The following is a 16,867-nucleotide window of genomic DNA, read 5'->3' as shown; positions in this document are numbered from 1 at the left end:
TACTTTTTCCAAGCACTATAACCTCCCTTTGTACTCTAAGTCTAGGGCAGGCTTTGCCTCTGCTGTCTTGCAGGGTCTTCTAGCTGCTCCTTCTTCATAACCTCCTCCCGTATTCTCAGCTTTGGGATTCTGCCCTACAGTTATGACTGCAACAGTGAAACACGAAGAACATAGTACAGTTGTGTATACCTACCATAAATGTAGATGTTAGTGTCTTCACTGTTGCAGTCTGTGTTTCCCTCCCTCCAGACCCCTCTTGTTTCTATTTGCTTACTGTGTTTCCTTTTCTACTACCTTTCTGGTGTATTTGTGTTTCCCTTGGGACACCTTTTGTTTTATGGGGGCTTCTGACATCAGGGGCAAGAAAGGCTGGAGAAGATGGCGTCGGCTGTCCGCTTTATACCCATTCGCTCTGACGTCAGGGTTCTAGCTGATACAGCTGACGCCGGACCCAGACTTTGATATTCTGGCCGACCTCGGGCTGCCTGCCTGCAGGAGTACCCTACAGTTATGACTGCAAAAGTGAAGACACTCGAACATCTACATTTATGGTAGGTATACACAACTGTACTTTTCGGAGCCAGTCCCCTGGTCTATCTGAGCCGAGAGAGAAGTCGTCTTGGCCCCCATCTATTTCCTCTAAATCCTCCAGGTTGTCAGACTCAGATTTGAACAGAGTTATCCAGAGGCTTTTCCAGTCCCCGGTTTTTGCAAAAAATGGTCTCTGCTCCAGCCCACTCTGCTCCGGAGCCGGTCCCCACTTCGACGCATCAGATTCCTCCTCCAACCTCCTCGGAGCCGTTGGAGTCTGTGTTGGTAGAGCGGAGCAGAGTTGTCCACTCGGAACCGAGTCTCCCTCGGAGCTTCTCTGTTCCGACCATCATTCCTACCCTGTCCTCGGCGTCAGGGTTTGGTATCGGGACTTCCTCGGTCGGGGCCGAGGGGAACACTTTGGAACTGGTAGCTTCGGTGCCTAGTCTTCCCCTCGGAGTGTCGGCCGCAGGGATTCCCGGTACTGTCGTGGTCTCCCAGCCTGTGTCCTCTGTAGAGTCTGGAGGTCCTGCTTTTGAGGCCATGAGGAGTGCGCTGGCCATGTCCTTGCCGGCTCAGCAAGTCTCTACCTCACTGTCCCTAGACTTGGGAACTGGTGCTTCTGGTGTGCTTCATTCCCACGACAGTGGGGCCCCAGGGCCTGAGGATACCCCCTTGGGGGGTTCCCTTCTCCCGGGAGGTCCTTCTGAATCCTCTTCAGATGAACCTCCAAGAAAAAAAATTGTGCAAGAGGAAGCACATTGACTCCCAGGATGAGTCTATCACATCAGATACTGACCTTGATACAGAGGGGTCCCCAAAATCGTCCTCGGATGACGTCTCATTCTCAGATATCCTCGAGATCCTGAGACAGAGAGGCGATTGGCAGTCCAAAACCCCTTCCGCAGAGGAGTCTGTCTTCCTCAAGGCCTTTGGGGCCCAGCCCTCCGCCTCCTGGGTGTCTCCACCCTTTGATGAATTACTAGATTTAGTTTCTCGAAGGGTGTGGGAACACCCTGACACTGTGGAACCTGTGCCTGCCAGGCCTAACAAGTTCCTCTCAGCCCCTCCTCAAAAGGAATTTTTGACTAAAGGAGTTGCAGTAGATGCGATGGTGGTGGCATCTGCCACTCAGCAGGACGTGGCAGAGGCTTCAACGTCTATTCACCCTCCTAATAAGGATTCCAGGAGCATGGATAGGTACGGAAGCGCCCTTTCTTCAGCGGCCTTTACCCTGCGGTCGCTGAATTATCTTTGTCATTTTACCAGGCTCCAAAGGGACCTCCTCAAAGAGTTAGGTGAGTCTCTTATGGGTAATCTTCCTGAGGCGTTAGCCCAAACTGTTGGTGCCCAGATGACTACCCTATCTTCGATAGTCAACTCGTCCATGAGGCTCATATCATATGCGTCCGAAGGGGCGAGTAGAGCAGCGGGAACAGGCGTGGCTCTTAGAAGACACGCCTGGTTACGCTTGTGTCCCTTTGCGGAGGCCTTTAAGTCTTTTCGCCGATGCCCCCTTTGATGGGTCCTCCCTGTTTGGACCCAAGGTGAAGGACACACTGACTCTGTGCGAGCAGTAGGGCAAGACCTTGACTGCCATGGGGGCCCGTTTTTCTGCTCCCTCTAGACCTTACCCCAAGGCCCAGAGAGGAGGGAAAATGTGGTTCAGGAAATCTCAAAGGTCTTTCCCTACTCCACCGAGTGATCCCCCCTCTAGAGGCGGGGGGGGGGGGGAATTCAGGAAGACGCCGCCCCAGAGGTGGCAGAGGCCCCCGTAACTCTGGAGACTGCGATTCCTTTCGTGGTCCATCCTACGCTCACCGTTCCTGAGACGTGACCTGACTGCGCATCTCCGGAGCCAGTCGGGGGTCGCTTTGCGGAACACCCGCAGGCTTGGGAATCTGTCACCAAGGATCAGTGGGTGCTCCGGACCATAACCGGAGGCTATCTCATCCCTTTCATCAAGATCCCCCCCCTCTTCCTATCAGGAAAATCCCGGATGTGCCACCCAGTCAGCGGGATCAAGCAGCAGTCGAGGTTTCAAAGCTGCTAAGAAAAGGAGTCATCCAGCCTGTCCCCGCCGACCAGATCAGATCAGGAACTTACTCAAGACTATTTTTGGTGCCAAGGAAGACAGGGGACTTGAGGCCCATTTTGGACCTCAGATCATTGAATCGCTTTGTAAAAAAATCCAAATTCCGAATGGTCACCCTTCCGTCCATTCTCCCATTATTGGAGAAGGATGTCTGGATGTGCTCCATAGATCAAGGACGCTTACTATCACATTCTGATAAGTCAAGAGTCCAGGAGTCATTTACGCTTCCACCTGGGAGCCAGTCATTTCCAGTTCCTAGCACTGCCCTTTGGTCTCACCACAGCCCCCAGGGTGTTCACAAAGTGTCTGGCAGTAGTGACAGCTCACTTGAGAAGTCTAGGATTCCAAGTGTTTCCCTATCTAGACTGGCTCCTTACTGCCACCTCCAAGCATCTATTAGTTCGGGCGCTTATGACCACAGTCAGTTTGGGTCATTCACTAGGAATCACGTTCAAGTGGGGAAAATCTGTGCTGCAGCCGTCTCAGCGTATTACCTTTATAGGCGCAGAGTTAGACACAAGAAGAATGCGGGCATTCTTGCCGGTAGAAAGGATTCAGGTCCTGCAGTCTCGGGTTCAAACCTTGTTACCCAGATCACGAGTTCAGGCCAGACTGATTCTGCAGTTATTGCTCACGATGGCCTCTACTTTTCTTCTAGTCCCCTTAGCCAGGCTGCACATGCGGGTGCTGCAATGGCTACTGTCGGTTCAATGGTCCTTTCAGGAACTCCCCTTGAACCATTTGGTCCAGATTACGGAAACTTGCCGTCGGGACCTACGTTGGTGGCTGCTTCGGTCCAACCTGGACCAAGGGCGACCCTTTGCCCTTCAGCCTCCCGTCACCACGGTGACCACGGACGCCTCCCAGATAGGGTGGGTGGGTCATTATCTGGACAGGTCTGTCCAAGGCACGTGACAGGTTCACGAAACGCACTTGCATATCAATATCCTGGAAATGAGAGTGGAGCTACTTGCTTTGCAAGCACTTCATCATGCTCTTCCCCGGGGTACTATTGCGATTCTGTCCGATAACATGTCGGTAGTCTGGTACATAAACAAGCAAGGTGGAACCAGGTCCTACCCTCTTTGCCGAGAGGCCATGAGAGTGTGGCATTGGGTGATTTGCTACCCAGCGTTTCCTAGTGGCAACGCACATTCCGGGGAAATCCAATGTGATTGCAGACAGGCTGAGCAGGACTTTCCTGTTGCCCCACGAGTGGTCCCTCAACGACAGGGTGGCTGCAAACATCTTCGCCAAGTGGGGCCTCCCTTGTTGCGACTTGTTCGCCAGCCCTCACAATGCGAAATGCAGGGAGTTCTTCACTCTGACTTCCTCTCAGGGGCAGATTCCCAGGGACGCTCTAGCTCACAGTTGGCCCCCCGGTCTGCTTTACGCCTTCCCTCCGGTTCCCCTTCTCCCGAAGGTGATACAGAAGGCGATTTATCTAGGAAGCGACATGATTTTGATCGCTCCACACTGGCCTCTGCAGGGTTGGTTCCCCTTCCTTCTGAGGTATGCGGTGGAAGGCCCATGGTTTCTGGACCTGGTGTCCGACCTGTTAACTCATCAGTTGGGACAGTCTCACCCATCCCTCAGGTCCTTGAGGTTGGCCGCTTGGTTACTCCACTTCCAACCTTAGTCAGAGATAAACTCTTTCTCCAGACATCATCCACATTTTGTCCTCTTCTCGCAAACCTTCCACTATTAAACCGTATTCCAGCAAATGGAAGAGGTTTACTCTTTGGGCCCAGCAATGAAGTATAGATCCCCGTACCACCCCAGTACCTCAGGTTTTAAAATTCCTGGCTTCTTTGTTTTATTTGGGCTCTTCAGTTTCTACAATTAAAATCCAACTGGCGGCTATCTCTAATTTTCATGTCTCCTTTGAGCCTTCCTTAATGGCAAACAGGCTTTGCAAATCTTTCCTTAAAGGAGCGTGGCTCCTTCGGCCCCCAATAGCCCATCCTGTGCCCCCTTGGGATCTGAATATGGTTCTAGCTTCTTTAACTGCCCACCCCTTTGAACCAGCAGCTACTTGTGATATAAAATTTCTATCTTGGAAAACCGCCTTTTTGGTGGCAATAACCTCTGCCAAGCGGGTCTCAGAGCTTCAGGCTCTCTGTTCTAATCCTCCTTATTTGACCTTTCACAAAGACAGAGTGTCCCTCAAGTTAAATCCCTCTTTCTTGCCCAAGGTAGCATCCCCCTTATGCATTCAACAATCCTTGGAGCTCCCTGTGTTTTTTCCCAAATTCTCTAATAGTGCAGAATATATTTTCCATCAGTTGGATGTTCACAGACAACTGCGTTTTTATTTAAGTAGGACAAATCAGACACGAAAGTCAGATCAGCTGTTTGTGTCCTTTGCGGAAAATAGATTGGGTCAACCGATGGCTAAAACCACCATAGCCAAATGGATTAAAGATTGCATTTCCTTCATTTATTCACGGTCTGGCAAAGAGCTACCCTTCCCCGTCAGGGCTCATTCTACCAGGGCAATGGCTACTTCTGTAGCATTCCACTCCAAATTATCGATAGATGATATCTGTGCGGCCGCTACCTGGACTTCTCCGCACACCTTCATTTCTCATTACAAGATAGTTGTGGCTTCTCGAGGTAGAGTTTCCTTTGGTTCCACAGTTCTCAGGAGTGTTTTCCAGTGAGCCACCCGGGATTTAGGTGCTAGAGACGCTGTCCCATCAGTTATGAATGTAGGCGAGGTAGGATCCCATTACATCTTTTATTTATGTACTTACCATAACTTCGGATGTATGGGATCCATCTCGCCTACATTCATACGTACCTGCCCTCCTTCCCCCTTCCTATTGGATTTAGAGGGAATGTTGCTACTTACTGAGTTTTTCTCTTGAAGGACTTTAGTTTGTTACAGTTGCTGGTATGTGTCTGTGTCTGGATGTTGGTATGAAAGCGAACAAACAAGATCTGGGGAAGCAGGCATGGTGCATTCTGGGATAAGGGGTAGCCCAGCCAATTAGAGACTTTGTTCTAGTATATAGTGGCCGAGTCGGAGCCGATGGATCGGCTCCGAACCCATCAGTTATGAATGTAGGAGAGATGGATCCCATTCATCCGAAGTTATGGTAAGTACATAACTAAAAGGTTAGGATGTGCAGGTGATCCTTTGTAATGTTCTGTGTTACTATAGCAAACTCCATCTGAGGTCAGAGAGGGATGGCAGGGGATTATGGGTAAAGGGGAGGAGCTTGGAGCTAGGATCTTAACTGTTTAAAGCTGCCGGGTCGGATCCGATATCGATCCGATACCCACAGGTTGATTACAAATTAAGTTTATCTACTCTGATGGAATGTTATGGTGAGTACATAACTTTTTTAAATTGCAGAAACTCTAGAAAATTGCCATTTTAGGTGGCATTAGCTAATGGCAGCAAGAAAATGCAGAAAAATGATACTTAATCACTCCAAAGTCTCTCTTTTGTCTCTCTGCTGCTGCAGAACTCTGCAGGGCACCAGCCAGGAGCTTGCTGAGCTGTATACATATTTTATTTCTCTAGGCCTGCAGCAATATGGTTTTGTAAAGGGCAGATCGTTAATAGACTTAAGTCACTGAAGCTGTAGATAAAGGCATTCAAGTTCTTTCTGTTAAGGCATTTGACATTATTCTTTTTGTGCTAGTTATTAAGCTTAAAGGTCCTATTGTAAACCTGTGTATTATGAGGTGGATTGAAAACTACCTGACAGAACCAACAGTTTAATGTAGCTGAAGTCACCTTAAAACAAAGTAGTGACTATTGGATGTGGTAGGGCTCAGTAATGGGACCTCTCTCTTCTTTGATGTCTGCTTCTTGTATGTCCAAACCATTAACCCAGACGTAATGCCAGCCAAATTTGCTGATGGCAGCAAACTGGTGGTGCTGTGTTGCTACAGCAAATAAACTGTGTAAATCAACGGTATGTTAGAAACGGGCTTAAATTAATTGCAAGGAAGTGTAGAATTGTCACTTTCTGCTAAACAAATCTCAACAGCAGTTTACAGTATTGGCAGCGCCACACTCCATTCTCGTATGGTCAGTAGAAATCTTAGCCCTTTTTAAGATGGCTGTCTAGTTTTTGAGCATCTCATAACAGCAGTTGCCAGGTTATCACTAAAGGTATTTTGTTCAGGTCAAATGAAGTTATTACTTTGTACTGTGCCCCAATCAGACCTCTTGTAGAATACAAGTACCCTTTTAGTACGCATCTATCCAAACTTCATGCAATTCCCTAACACTCCTTTCGCCTTCACCTTCATAAAATGGCTGTACAAACGACTGAAATTCATTTGAGTTTCTATTTAAAAAAAAAAAAAAAAAAAACTGGAGAGCTGGCTGTGTTTGGTCATAGATTCATAGGTGTTTACTAAGCTAATGACCACAAGGGCCTTTTTAAGCCTAGCCAGGATCACTGCCTTCATCTCTGGAATAATCTTCCATTATGTAGAAAAAAAAGTGGTGTACATTTTTTTTAACTTCGTTTTCATCAAACCTTGAGTCAATATTCACATGTAAATTTGTCATAGACTTAATTTGTTTTGTATTCCTGACTGGTGGTACCCTTTGTGGATATGTATTGGCAAGATGACTTTGGTGCATGGATTGACCGTCTTTAAACTTGTATATTTGTTGTTTTGTGATATTTTTTGGCTGTATATATTTTTTTTAGATTCTGTACTTTGCTGCTGTTTTGAGTGTTGCTGATGTTTGGTAGCAGTTTTTATATACTTAGATTTTTTTAATGTTTTTTTTTTTGTTCTACTAATAGGGATATTCAAGAAAAGCTGCTGCATTAGAATTTCTTAATAGATTTGAAGATGCCAAGAAAACATACATAGAGGGACTAAAACATGAACCAGGGAATCAGCAACTTAAAGATGGCCTGCAAAAAGTGGAATCCAGGTTGTCAGGTGAGACGTATGGTGGAAATACTGAAATCCTTTGTATGTTTTTAATCATAGTTTCACTAGTTTTATCTGCTTCAGTTGATGAAAGTGCTCAGAGAACCAAATGAAAAAGATTTCTTAACTTTCTGTATTTGTTTCATGTGTTCGGTTTGAAGTTGAACTTGTATGTGCCTAACTACTCTGTTCTTGATCCATCTTGATCTTAGAAAGTTTGACTATGACAAATTTTTGCAGGTGACAACACTTAGGATTTCTTCTGTCACTAACTTGGCAGTTAATCTGTGCATGCTTCAAAAACATAATCTGCTTCTGTGCTTAGAAGCACACGAGTGGTATTGTATGCCATAAAAACATGCCATGCTCAACATTATTACTGCTTTTCTGCTGTGTATTCAGTTGGTGTAATGTGTCATTGGGGAAGGCTCCGCTTTTGTTAGTGGCTTCAGTTGATAAGAGCCCAAGCCAGGATCTGACGAGCACTGCTTTACTTTATTTTACACTGTCTGGCAAAGGAACATCAACTGAAGCATTGCCACAAGTCCCAGTGCTTTATTTGGTTTTGTTGTGGGAGACTATGGAGAGAAAAAAAATCAAGTCCACATACTCGTAAGAGTAGGAACTGTGGATTTTGGATAGCCTAGGAAATTATAGGAGTTTTTTTTTTGTTTGATCCATAGTCAGAGCTAGACCAATAAGAGGTTAGGGATACACAGTAGACGTCAGCGGTGTTCTAGTACACCTTGAAGGTAGTCTTGGGTTCTTAACAGGTCATAAGCTTTCACTAAATTTGTGAAGGCTTGGTATTTCTTTTGCCAGGTAATAAAGATTTGAGGCACACCCAACTTGGGGGTGGAAGGACATCCCAAGGCATTGGCATCACTTCTCCATATTTGGACATCTTGAGCTGGACCTTGTTTGTCTGAGATGGACTGATTGCTCTGGGGCTGAACTTAATACTGGGTTGTGTAGCTGAGGATTTTGTAGGCATCTCAGATAGTGTCTATTGATCATCTCTTTCCTTGACTTGATAGATGTAGGAATGTTTGGATATTCTGCATTATGCTCCAGACAAGTCATTCCATGGCAGGTGCTGCTTCTAAGTGCACTGCCCAAAGCATTGAAGTCATGTGTATCACACTTTCCCTCAAGGATGTTGGAGTGCACTCCTCAGACACATGTCTAGTGGTCAGCACTAGACCCTGGACAAGGCCTTTCATGATCAGATTGCCATGTCTTGCAGACGGTGCCAGGAGTATTGGCACTACCTGCTTCCACCTTGCTTGGTGGTGGCGGTTCATTCTTGGGGTGGGCAGACCACCATTTGCTGGAGCTAGGTATACAAGATAATTTTCTGTCCCTTTTAGACCACTTGGGAGACTATTTGTTGAGGATTGCAAGCAGTGTAACAATCATTTTCTTCCTTCTGTTGCTTTCTTTTATATGCCCTTTCCTCTGGGGAGGCTGTATGAAGTCCACCGTGGACTGTATTTTTGCTGTGCTGCCTTACTTTCCAAAATTAGGCTGTTGTGTAGGTAGTAAAGGTGAGGAACACTGACTTGCCTTCCTGTTTCTGTTGTACCCAACCTTAAGCCTTCAAGGCTGCCATTTCTTCTATTTCTGTGTTGTGGAATTCTCCAAATGTTGGTAATTTTTTCCCCAAGGTGGATGGTCTCCTTAAATCTTCATCTGCTTCCACCTCGCTTGGTGGTGGTTCATTCTTGAGGTGGGCAGACCACCATTTGCTGGAGCTAGGTATAAAAGATAATTTTCTGTCCCAACATTTGGAGAATTCCACAACACAGAAATAGAAGAAATAGCAGCCATGAAGGCAAAGTCCTTAAGGTTGGGTACAGCAGAAACAGGAAGGCAAGTCAGTGTTCCTCACTGAATCTCTTCAAGAAGAATCTCAATAGGTGGATGGGGGATCGTAGGTTTGTCCCAGGGTTTACTCCAGTGTCACTATTAGACAGAGGCACAGTAAACTAAACCTTAAAAAGGGCACAGTGTACTCAAATCAAGGGGTGGCGTAAGCCATACAGAATCGGGCTAGGCTTATAATTGCTCCAGGGCAGATAGCCTAGTATGAACCTATGAACCTATCTGTGTGGAGTGGTATCCTGATCAAGAATTTAAAGTTAAATTTGTGTTATCTTTTTGCACCTGTACAGGTTCTAGACACCAGAGTCCAGAACCAGAGTCCAGCATGGCCAGGTTGCAGGAAAAAATGGTGTAGAATTTTGGCTGTTTCCACAGTACATTTCCATGTAAAGTGGTGCAAATCTATGCTAATACTGTGATGAGGTCAGGTGGTGTAGGTGTGTGCCTGCATATAGTTTGTCCTTCTCTGTAAAGGATAACTATAGATGGGTCATATTGTGTACTACTTTGTAGTGATATCACTGTTAAAACTTCTCAGGACCTGGTGATATCCCTTTACACAGGGACTGCTACAGAGGGTCTGTACTACTTCCTCCGTAGATCTTCATGTTGTCTCAAGAAAATCATCCTCTTATGTTGAAAAGAGCTTGTAAGTATCCAGGAGTGTTGCTACCATTGCCACTGCCTTCAAAGTCTCCTAGAAGGGAGGACTTTTAATCATAAGGATCTGCACTTGTAATCTTATCTGCTTGCTGGACCACTGGTAGGAAGTCTACTCTCCATGTTACCATAGAGTCATAACCGTGGACAAGTAGTGGGTTCTGCACTATGTGGTGGTCTTATTCCTTCCCCAAGTGGTTTTGCTTAGAGGTCATGCAGGTAATATTTGTAGATTGTTTAGAATAACTTTTCCACAATATGCTGCAGTTCCTCTTGTGCAGAGAGCTGTAGAACCTAGAAAAACAAATGTTACCAGAAGTGAACTTTGCCTAACATATTTGGTAATCTCTAGTTATGCCCCTAATACATTACTGTGTAGCAGTGTGCTTTAAATTTTGTTACTAGATATGATTAATGTATTTTACTTCTTTGATGCTCACAAAGGAGCCTTCCCTGTCTGCACTGGTTAAGATAAAATTTCAGTACATGGTGGTGGAGTTGGAGCAGTCTTCTGCATTGGATTATATGATGTTTTTCCATCTAGGTTGAATCTGACTTTGGTCTGTCCCTGGCCACATCCTTCAGAATGCAACTCGCCAGGCACTTCCTTCCTTACCATACAATCCCTCACTCCTCAACTAACCCCTCAGATAAGTGTGCCTCCATTCCTGTCAACAGCTTAATATGAATCTGCAATAACATCCTTTTTATATAGCTTTTTTTGGTAGTTTCTGTAGTGTTTTCTCCCGTATTCTTCTTGGAGGATTGTGTTGAGGATAGGCTTAGTGTAGGTAGTTGGGCTAGGCTTGTTGCTCTAGTGTTTGTGTAGAGTTAATGAGCCTTCCCTCATTTTTGAGTTTGGTGTCATTTTATGTACATAGTCTCTTTGGTAGTGTCCAGTCTTGATAGTGTGGATGTTTAAGACTCCTGCCTCCTGCTCTAAGGTATGGGTTTTGATTCTCTATGTACTTAATGTATTCATATATTGTGTAGTGTGTTGGTCTGCCTTATGGATAAGAACTTTAAAAAAAATGTGTTACTTGTGGGTACAAGTTGTCCTCGCAAGATGCTCATAAGTGTGTCTGTTTTTGATGCCTATTAATCTGAAGTTGTTAATCATCTTCCTATTCATCACTGATAGGTTCGGTTCTGAACCGAATCGGCCTTGTACCAAGCTTGTGTGCACCAAAAACTCTCAAGCTAAGCTGCTACCAACAATGCCCTTGGCTCAGTTACCCCAGATCTCGTTTGCCGCACAACCTTATAGCAGCGTTTCACAGAGCTCTCCAGCGAAGTGCTTTTTTCGTAAATATTTAATATTTTGAAAGTTTTTTCTTCCTTATAACTTGTTCTTGTTCTATATTGCTACTGCTGTACCCACAGGTATTTCTCTCTTACCATTGTTGGTAATTTCTTTGTATTTCTAACTTTCTACCTTTTACGGTATCTTGTTACCATTGTTGGTATTTGCTTTTTCTCTCCTCCATTTCCTCTCTCTGTCCCTTGTTGTGCGAGTGCGTTTGGAATGTCTGAAGAAAAGGGAACTACGGGATTTAAACACTGCTTACCTTGCAGTGGGAAACTGCCGAATAGTGACCTCCATGAGGAATGTGTTTACTGTTTGGGGGTTCCGCATTTGTCTGTGAAACCCCCGTGTGATATCTGTGATAGTTTCAGTCAGCAGATGCTGAATGAACGTCGTAGCAAACTTAAAGGGCCTGCTTGCTTCGCATTTCTCTGAGGCCATTTCTGCAACAGAGGTCTCACCCCCTCCTTCTTCAGATACAAAACGTCCTCTTATCAGACCCCTCTTCACCCACTGGTGACAAAGGTAAAGGTCACAAGGCCCATAAGTCATCGTCTGAACACTGTTCTGCCTCCTCTGTGCAGACTACCACATCGGCTCTGAGCTCTGCTCCAATGAAGTTTACTGAGGTAACCTCATTGGCGCCCACCCTGGCACAGACACAGCACCGCCTACGTCTTCGATACTGACCAGTATTACATCTTTGATACTGACTAGTATTACGTCTTCCATATCGATCAGTATTTCCACGTCTTTATCGGCAAGGACTTCGCCTGTTTCGACCCCGGTATCTGTTCCAACAACATCCTTGGAACCGTTCCTATCGTCCACTCCTACTTTGAGCCTGTTAACGGTTCCGACCATACCATTATTACCTGTTGTAAAATTGGAATCGATGCTGTTCTGTGACTCATCACGGACCAGATACTCCTCCAATGTGGAACCTTTTGCCGGACAAGCCTGCAGCCCCTTTTGGGACTGTCCTGACTCTCCTTCAGGTGCATCAGTGCGATCCACCAGGAGCCTTTCCGAACTGGATGTGGTGCGACTTTTTGATCAGCTGCTGACTGCAAGGGGAATACCAAATCCGCCTAGACCCTATACCACTCCTGGCTTTGGGTCCATTTCTCAAGCAACCCCTACTTACTCTTCTCCATTGGACTCCTCGGTTCCAAGGCTCATCTGTCCAACTTTTACTAGAGGAATTCCTTCCTCGGCACCGATAACATCTCTGTCTGAGGCTCGGAGATCCCTTTGGGTGCCGGTTCTGTCGGAACCCACCTTTCCTCAATCTCATGCTTGGTGGGTCGAGCCCCCCCTGGTCCTGGTGTCTGTACCAACGGTTATGTCGGCCCCGACTTTGTTGGAGCAGAGGGTGACTACCGATCCAAGCTTTATTGAGGCTCTGCCCCCAGGGGCGGTCCGTCTGGAGCGGGGTGTGACTCCGGTTCTGATTCAGTCTTTGGTTCCGGGCTCCCATTCCTTTTTGGGTGGTCCCGCTTTCTGGGTGATGGAGCGGGCACTTGCTGCCAGCAATCCTCCACAGTTGGTTATTCCCCCAGATGTCCTTCAAGAATGCAACTGCAGTCATAACATATGGGTTGTCCTGCCTCAGGCAGCCCTTGGTCGGCCGAATTCCGAAGTCTGGGTCCGGCGTCGGCCGGTGTCGCCTCCTCTCCGACGTCACCACGGCTGGAGTATAAAGGCATCGGCCGACGCCATCTTCAGTCTCTTCAGTCTTTCTTGCCGCGCGGTGCCCGAAGCAGAAGCAGTTCGCAAGTGCCGGTCGGTCAGCTCCTGTGTTTTCAGTACCGAAGTCATCTAAAAGCCAAGTACCCGTTAGAACATTTATTCTTGCCTCAGCCGATGTCAGAACAAATTGAGAAAGTTAATAATTGTTTGTCTTGTGGTAAACAAATACCTCATAAGGACTTCCATTCTCTCTGCCTTCCTTGCCTGGGCCCAGACCACGACGCCTCGGCCTGTGCTTGCTTTAATAAGCGCACTCTCAGGCGCCGGGCAGAATTCGCCGAGGACTTTTTCGGTGAATCCTTTGCGTACATCATGCCGTCGGATCAACCGACTACCCAATCTGCTAAAAAACGCAAGGACCGGGACCGACATCCTCTGCCCGCGTCCACTACAGATGCTACTCCCAAACCCTTTGCTAGTGCTCCGGTCCCTTCGGAAGTGGTAAATCTACCGCTCCAGGCCGATGACACAGCGTTAACACTACCTTCGGTCTTGGAGATCTCTCCGGTGCCGGTTGTTGATTTTCCTCCGGAAACCGAAGTTCTGGATCTACCCGACACCATTTCTGTGGACAAGGTTACGCCTGCACATGGGGCTGCTAGGCCTCCTGTATCCATGTCCATCAAGGCCTTTGCACGTGCTAAGGCCGCCAGCCAGGCCAAGGCCCATCCTAGACCTACTGCCCAGGCCCCTTCTTCTGATAAGCAGATCATGTCTCTGGCTGCTGATCTTATTTCCCTTATCAGGGGGTCTCAGCCTCATCCGGAAAGGGGTTCCCAGCCACCTGCAGAGAAAAGGCCCAGAACTGAGCAGGCGGACGACCTCTCCTCGGATGAAGCCTCCGGGGATTCTGAACATTCTGATACCCAAGAAGAATCCTTCCAGGCCTACGAGGACTCTGATGCTGAGGAATCAATTCCCTCTGCCTCCCCTCCAGAGGATTTCTCTTTTGATGAAGTCCTGCATTCCATGAGGGAACATTTTTAATGGCAGGGTCAGGAATTCTCTGACTCCAGGAAAAGGCTTCGTACCTTCCTCAAGTTTCCCCAGCACAGGCCTTTAGCTATTCCAACTGTTATGGATGTTTTGGATGATGATTTCTCTGACTCCAGTGCTAACCCTGACTCTCTTCCTCCGGCTCCTATCAAGCCGGACAGATGTTATAGGGTTCCTAACACTCACAAGCACCTTTTTAAGGCCCACTCTGCGGATCTAGAAACTGTTTCACAGGGCCCCAAGGGAGTGGCTACCTCCTCTGCCAAAAACCCACTGCCAGCAGACAGGGAAGCTAGGTCACTGGAGAGATGGGGCAAAAAAGTTTATGCCTCTTCCACCCTTGCCATGAGGTCACTTAACTGCCTTTTTCATATGTTTCAGTACCAGGATTACTTAATGGATTATTTGCAGAAAAAGCTAGCCTCTCCTGAGCCTATAGATAGAAAGGCATTGCAGGATTTGGTTCATAATACTCAGCAGGTTAGCAATCATTTTCTTCAATGTGGTTATGATGCATTGGAAGCTTCATGTAGGGCAGCTATGACAGGGGCCGTTATCCGTAGACATGCTTGGTTGAAGGAACAGCCACTGCCGGATCATGTTAAAGTAAAGCTCCTGGATGCACCTCTGGAAAAACAGAAGCTTTTTGGTGCTAATGCTCAGGATGTGTTGAAATCTATTGAGGAAAAGGCAAAATCAGTGCAGACAGTCAAGGATTTCCTCCAGGTTCAGCCACCCAGATTCAGCAGGAATTGGCCTTCAAAGAATTGGTCCTTTCCAGACTCTGACAAGTTTCAAAGGGGAAAGAACAGGCGTGCACGAGGTAGAGGGCAATACCGAGGCTCCTACAGGGGCCGTCAATGGCAACCACAAAATCAGAGAAGTGACACAGGTAGTTCACCTGCACCACAGGGACAATCCCAATGACTTACCTTTCTCCCCGCCTACCAAGGCTCAAAGAGAAGCACCTCTTGGCGGAAAATTATCTTTATTCTCAAAAAAACTGGCACATTATAAAAAAGGACAAATGGATTCTGGACATAATAGACAAAGGTTACAGGTTCCACTTCCATACCTTACCAACGGGACAAGGCATGCCAAACCTGCCACAAAATCAAAGGGCAGAGGCACTCATAGAAGTTTCAAAGCTGTTACAAATAAAAGCAATAGAGAAGGTTCCTCCTCAGGAACAATGCCAGGGATTTTATTCAAGACTGTTCCTTGTTCCAAGAAAAGAAAAACAATGGAGGCCTATATTGGACTTGTCTGTTCTAAACCCTTTTCTCATGGTGCCAAAATTCAAGATGCTGACTTTGCAGCAACTCCTTCCCATGCTGGGCAAGGGGTCTTGGCTGGTTACTCTGGACCTCAAGGAGGCATACCTGCATGTCCCTATCAGACACAGTTGCAGAAGATACCTCAGATTTCTTGCAGGAACAGAGCACTATCAATTCTCAGCATTGCCGTTTGGCTTATCTAATGCGCCCAGAGTATTCACGAAATGCCTGGCATGAGTAGTTGCACATTGCAGACTCCAGGGGATTTAAATATACCCTTACCTGGACGACTGCCTCATACAAGCAGACAGCAAACAAACCTTGACAGAAAACTTGGATTATGTCATTCAATTGCTACAGGCCTTGGGATACACAGTCAACATTCAAAAATAAAGACTACTGCCATCCCAAGACATTACTTTTCTAGGAGCAAAGCTGGACACACAACTACAAATGGCTTTCCTCACAGAGGAGAAACAAGAACATTTAACAAATTACTTCAAAAGCCTAGCAAAACTAACCCACCTGACCGCAAGGAAAACCCTGCAGGCCCTGGGGTTCATGGCATCTTGCATTCTTCTAATCCCTCTGGCAAGACTACACATGAGAAATCTGCAATGGTACCTAAAAAGCTTGTGGTCTCAACACAGCCATAACCTAGAAGACCTAATACCTCTCATTCCATGCCTGCAAATGGAATTCTTGTGGTGGGCTCAAGCAAGTCATTTAAACGAAGGCATGCCTTTCAACAAAGCTCCAACAAGTCAAACCATTACAACAGACTCCTCAGACCATGGATGGGGGGCACACATGGAGGGCAGCTGCATTCAAGGGCAATGGACTCCCATGGAAATGCATCAGCACATAAATCAAAAAGAGATGTTGGCAGTGATACATGCAATAGAAGCCTTTGGAAAATCTCTTCAGCAAGGTCATCTTCTAATAAGGACAGACAACACCACTGTCATGTGGTACATAAACAAGGGGCACTCATTCCTACCCCCTCTGCAGATTAACAATGACTCTTTTTGGGAAAAGTCCCTGAAACTGAACATCCACTTGCAATCCCAGTTTGTTCTGGGCAAGGACAATGTTCTGGCAGACAGGTTGAGCAGAAATTTCTTGGATCCACACGAATGGATGCTACACCCATGCATTTTGTCACAAATAACAATTGCATGGGGAAGACCGGACATAGATCTCTTTGCTTCTCATCACAATCATCACCTGGAAAGGTTCTGCACAAGGACACACCATCCTCTAGCCTGGAGAACGGATGCTCTTTACTTCAGCTGGAATACCCTAACAATTTATGCATTCCCTCTACCTTTACTCACCAAGGTGTTACTGAAGATCAAAGCAGAACAACCAAAAGGAATCTTGATAGCTCCAGACTGGCCAAGACAACACTGGTATCCATTGCTACTGAGCATAACTCGCACCAAACCGTGGCCC

At 46.6% G+C, this 16,867-nt stretch overlaps 1 protein-coding gene across 1 annotated transcript in view; it reads left to right on the top strand.

The window, feature by feature from the left end:
- STIP1 (stress induced phosphoprotein 1) overlaps positions 1–16,867 on the top strand; it is a 1,768,405-nt gene that overhangs the window by 233,794 nt on the left and 1,517,744 nt on the right. Inside the window, exons 3-4 of the mRNA XM_044075368.1 lie at positions 7,405–7,546; positions 16,340–16,343. Coding sequence (XP_043931303.1) covers positions 7,405–7,546; positions 16,340–16,343 — 146 coding nt within the window. The remainder of the gene's footprint in view (positions 1–7,404; positions 7,547–16,339; positions 16,344–16,867) is intronic.

The sequence above is a fragment of the Protopterus annectens genome, chromosome 6.part1, assembly GCF_019279795.1.
Source record: "Protopterus annectens isolate FY-2018-M chromosome 6.part1, PAN1.0, whole genome shotgun sequence".
Classification (NCBI taxonomy): Eukaryota; Metazoa; Chordata; order Ceratodontiformes; family Protopteridae; genus Protopterus; species Protopterus annectens.
The sequence above is the reverse complement of the archived record's forward strand: the minus strand, read 5'-3'. Positions and strand labels throughout refer to the sequence as shown.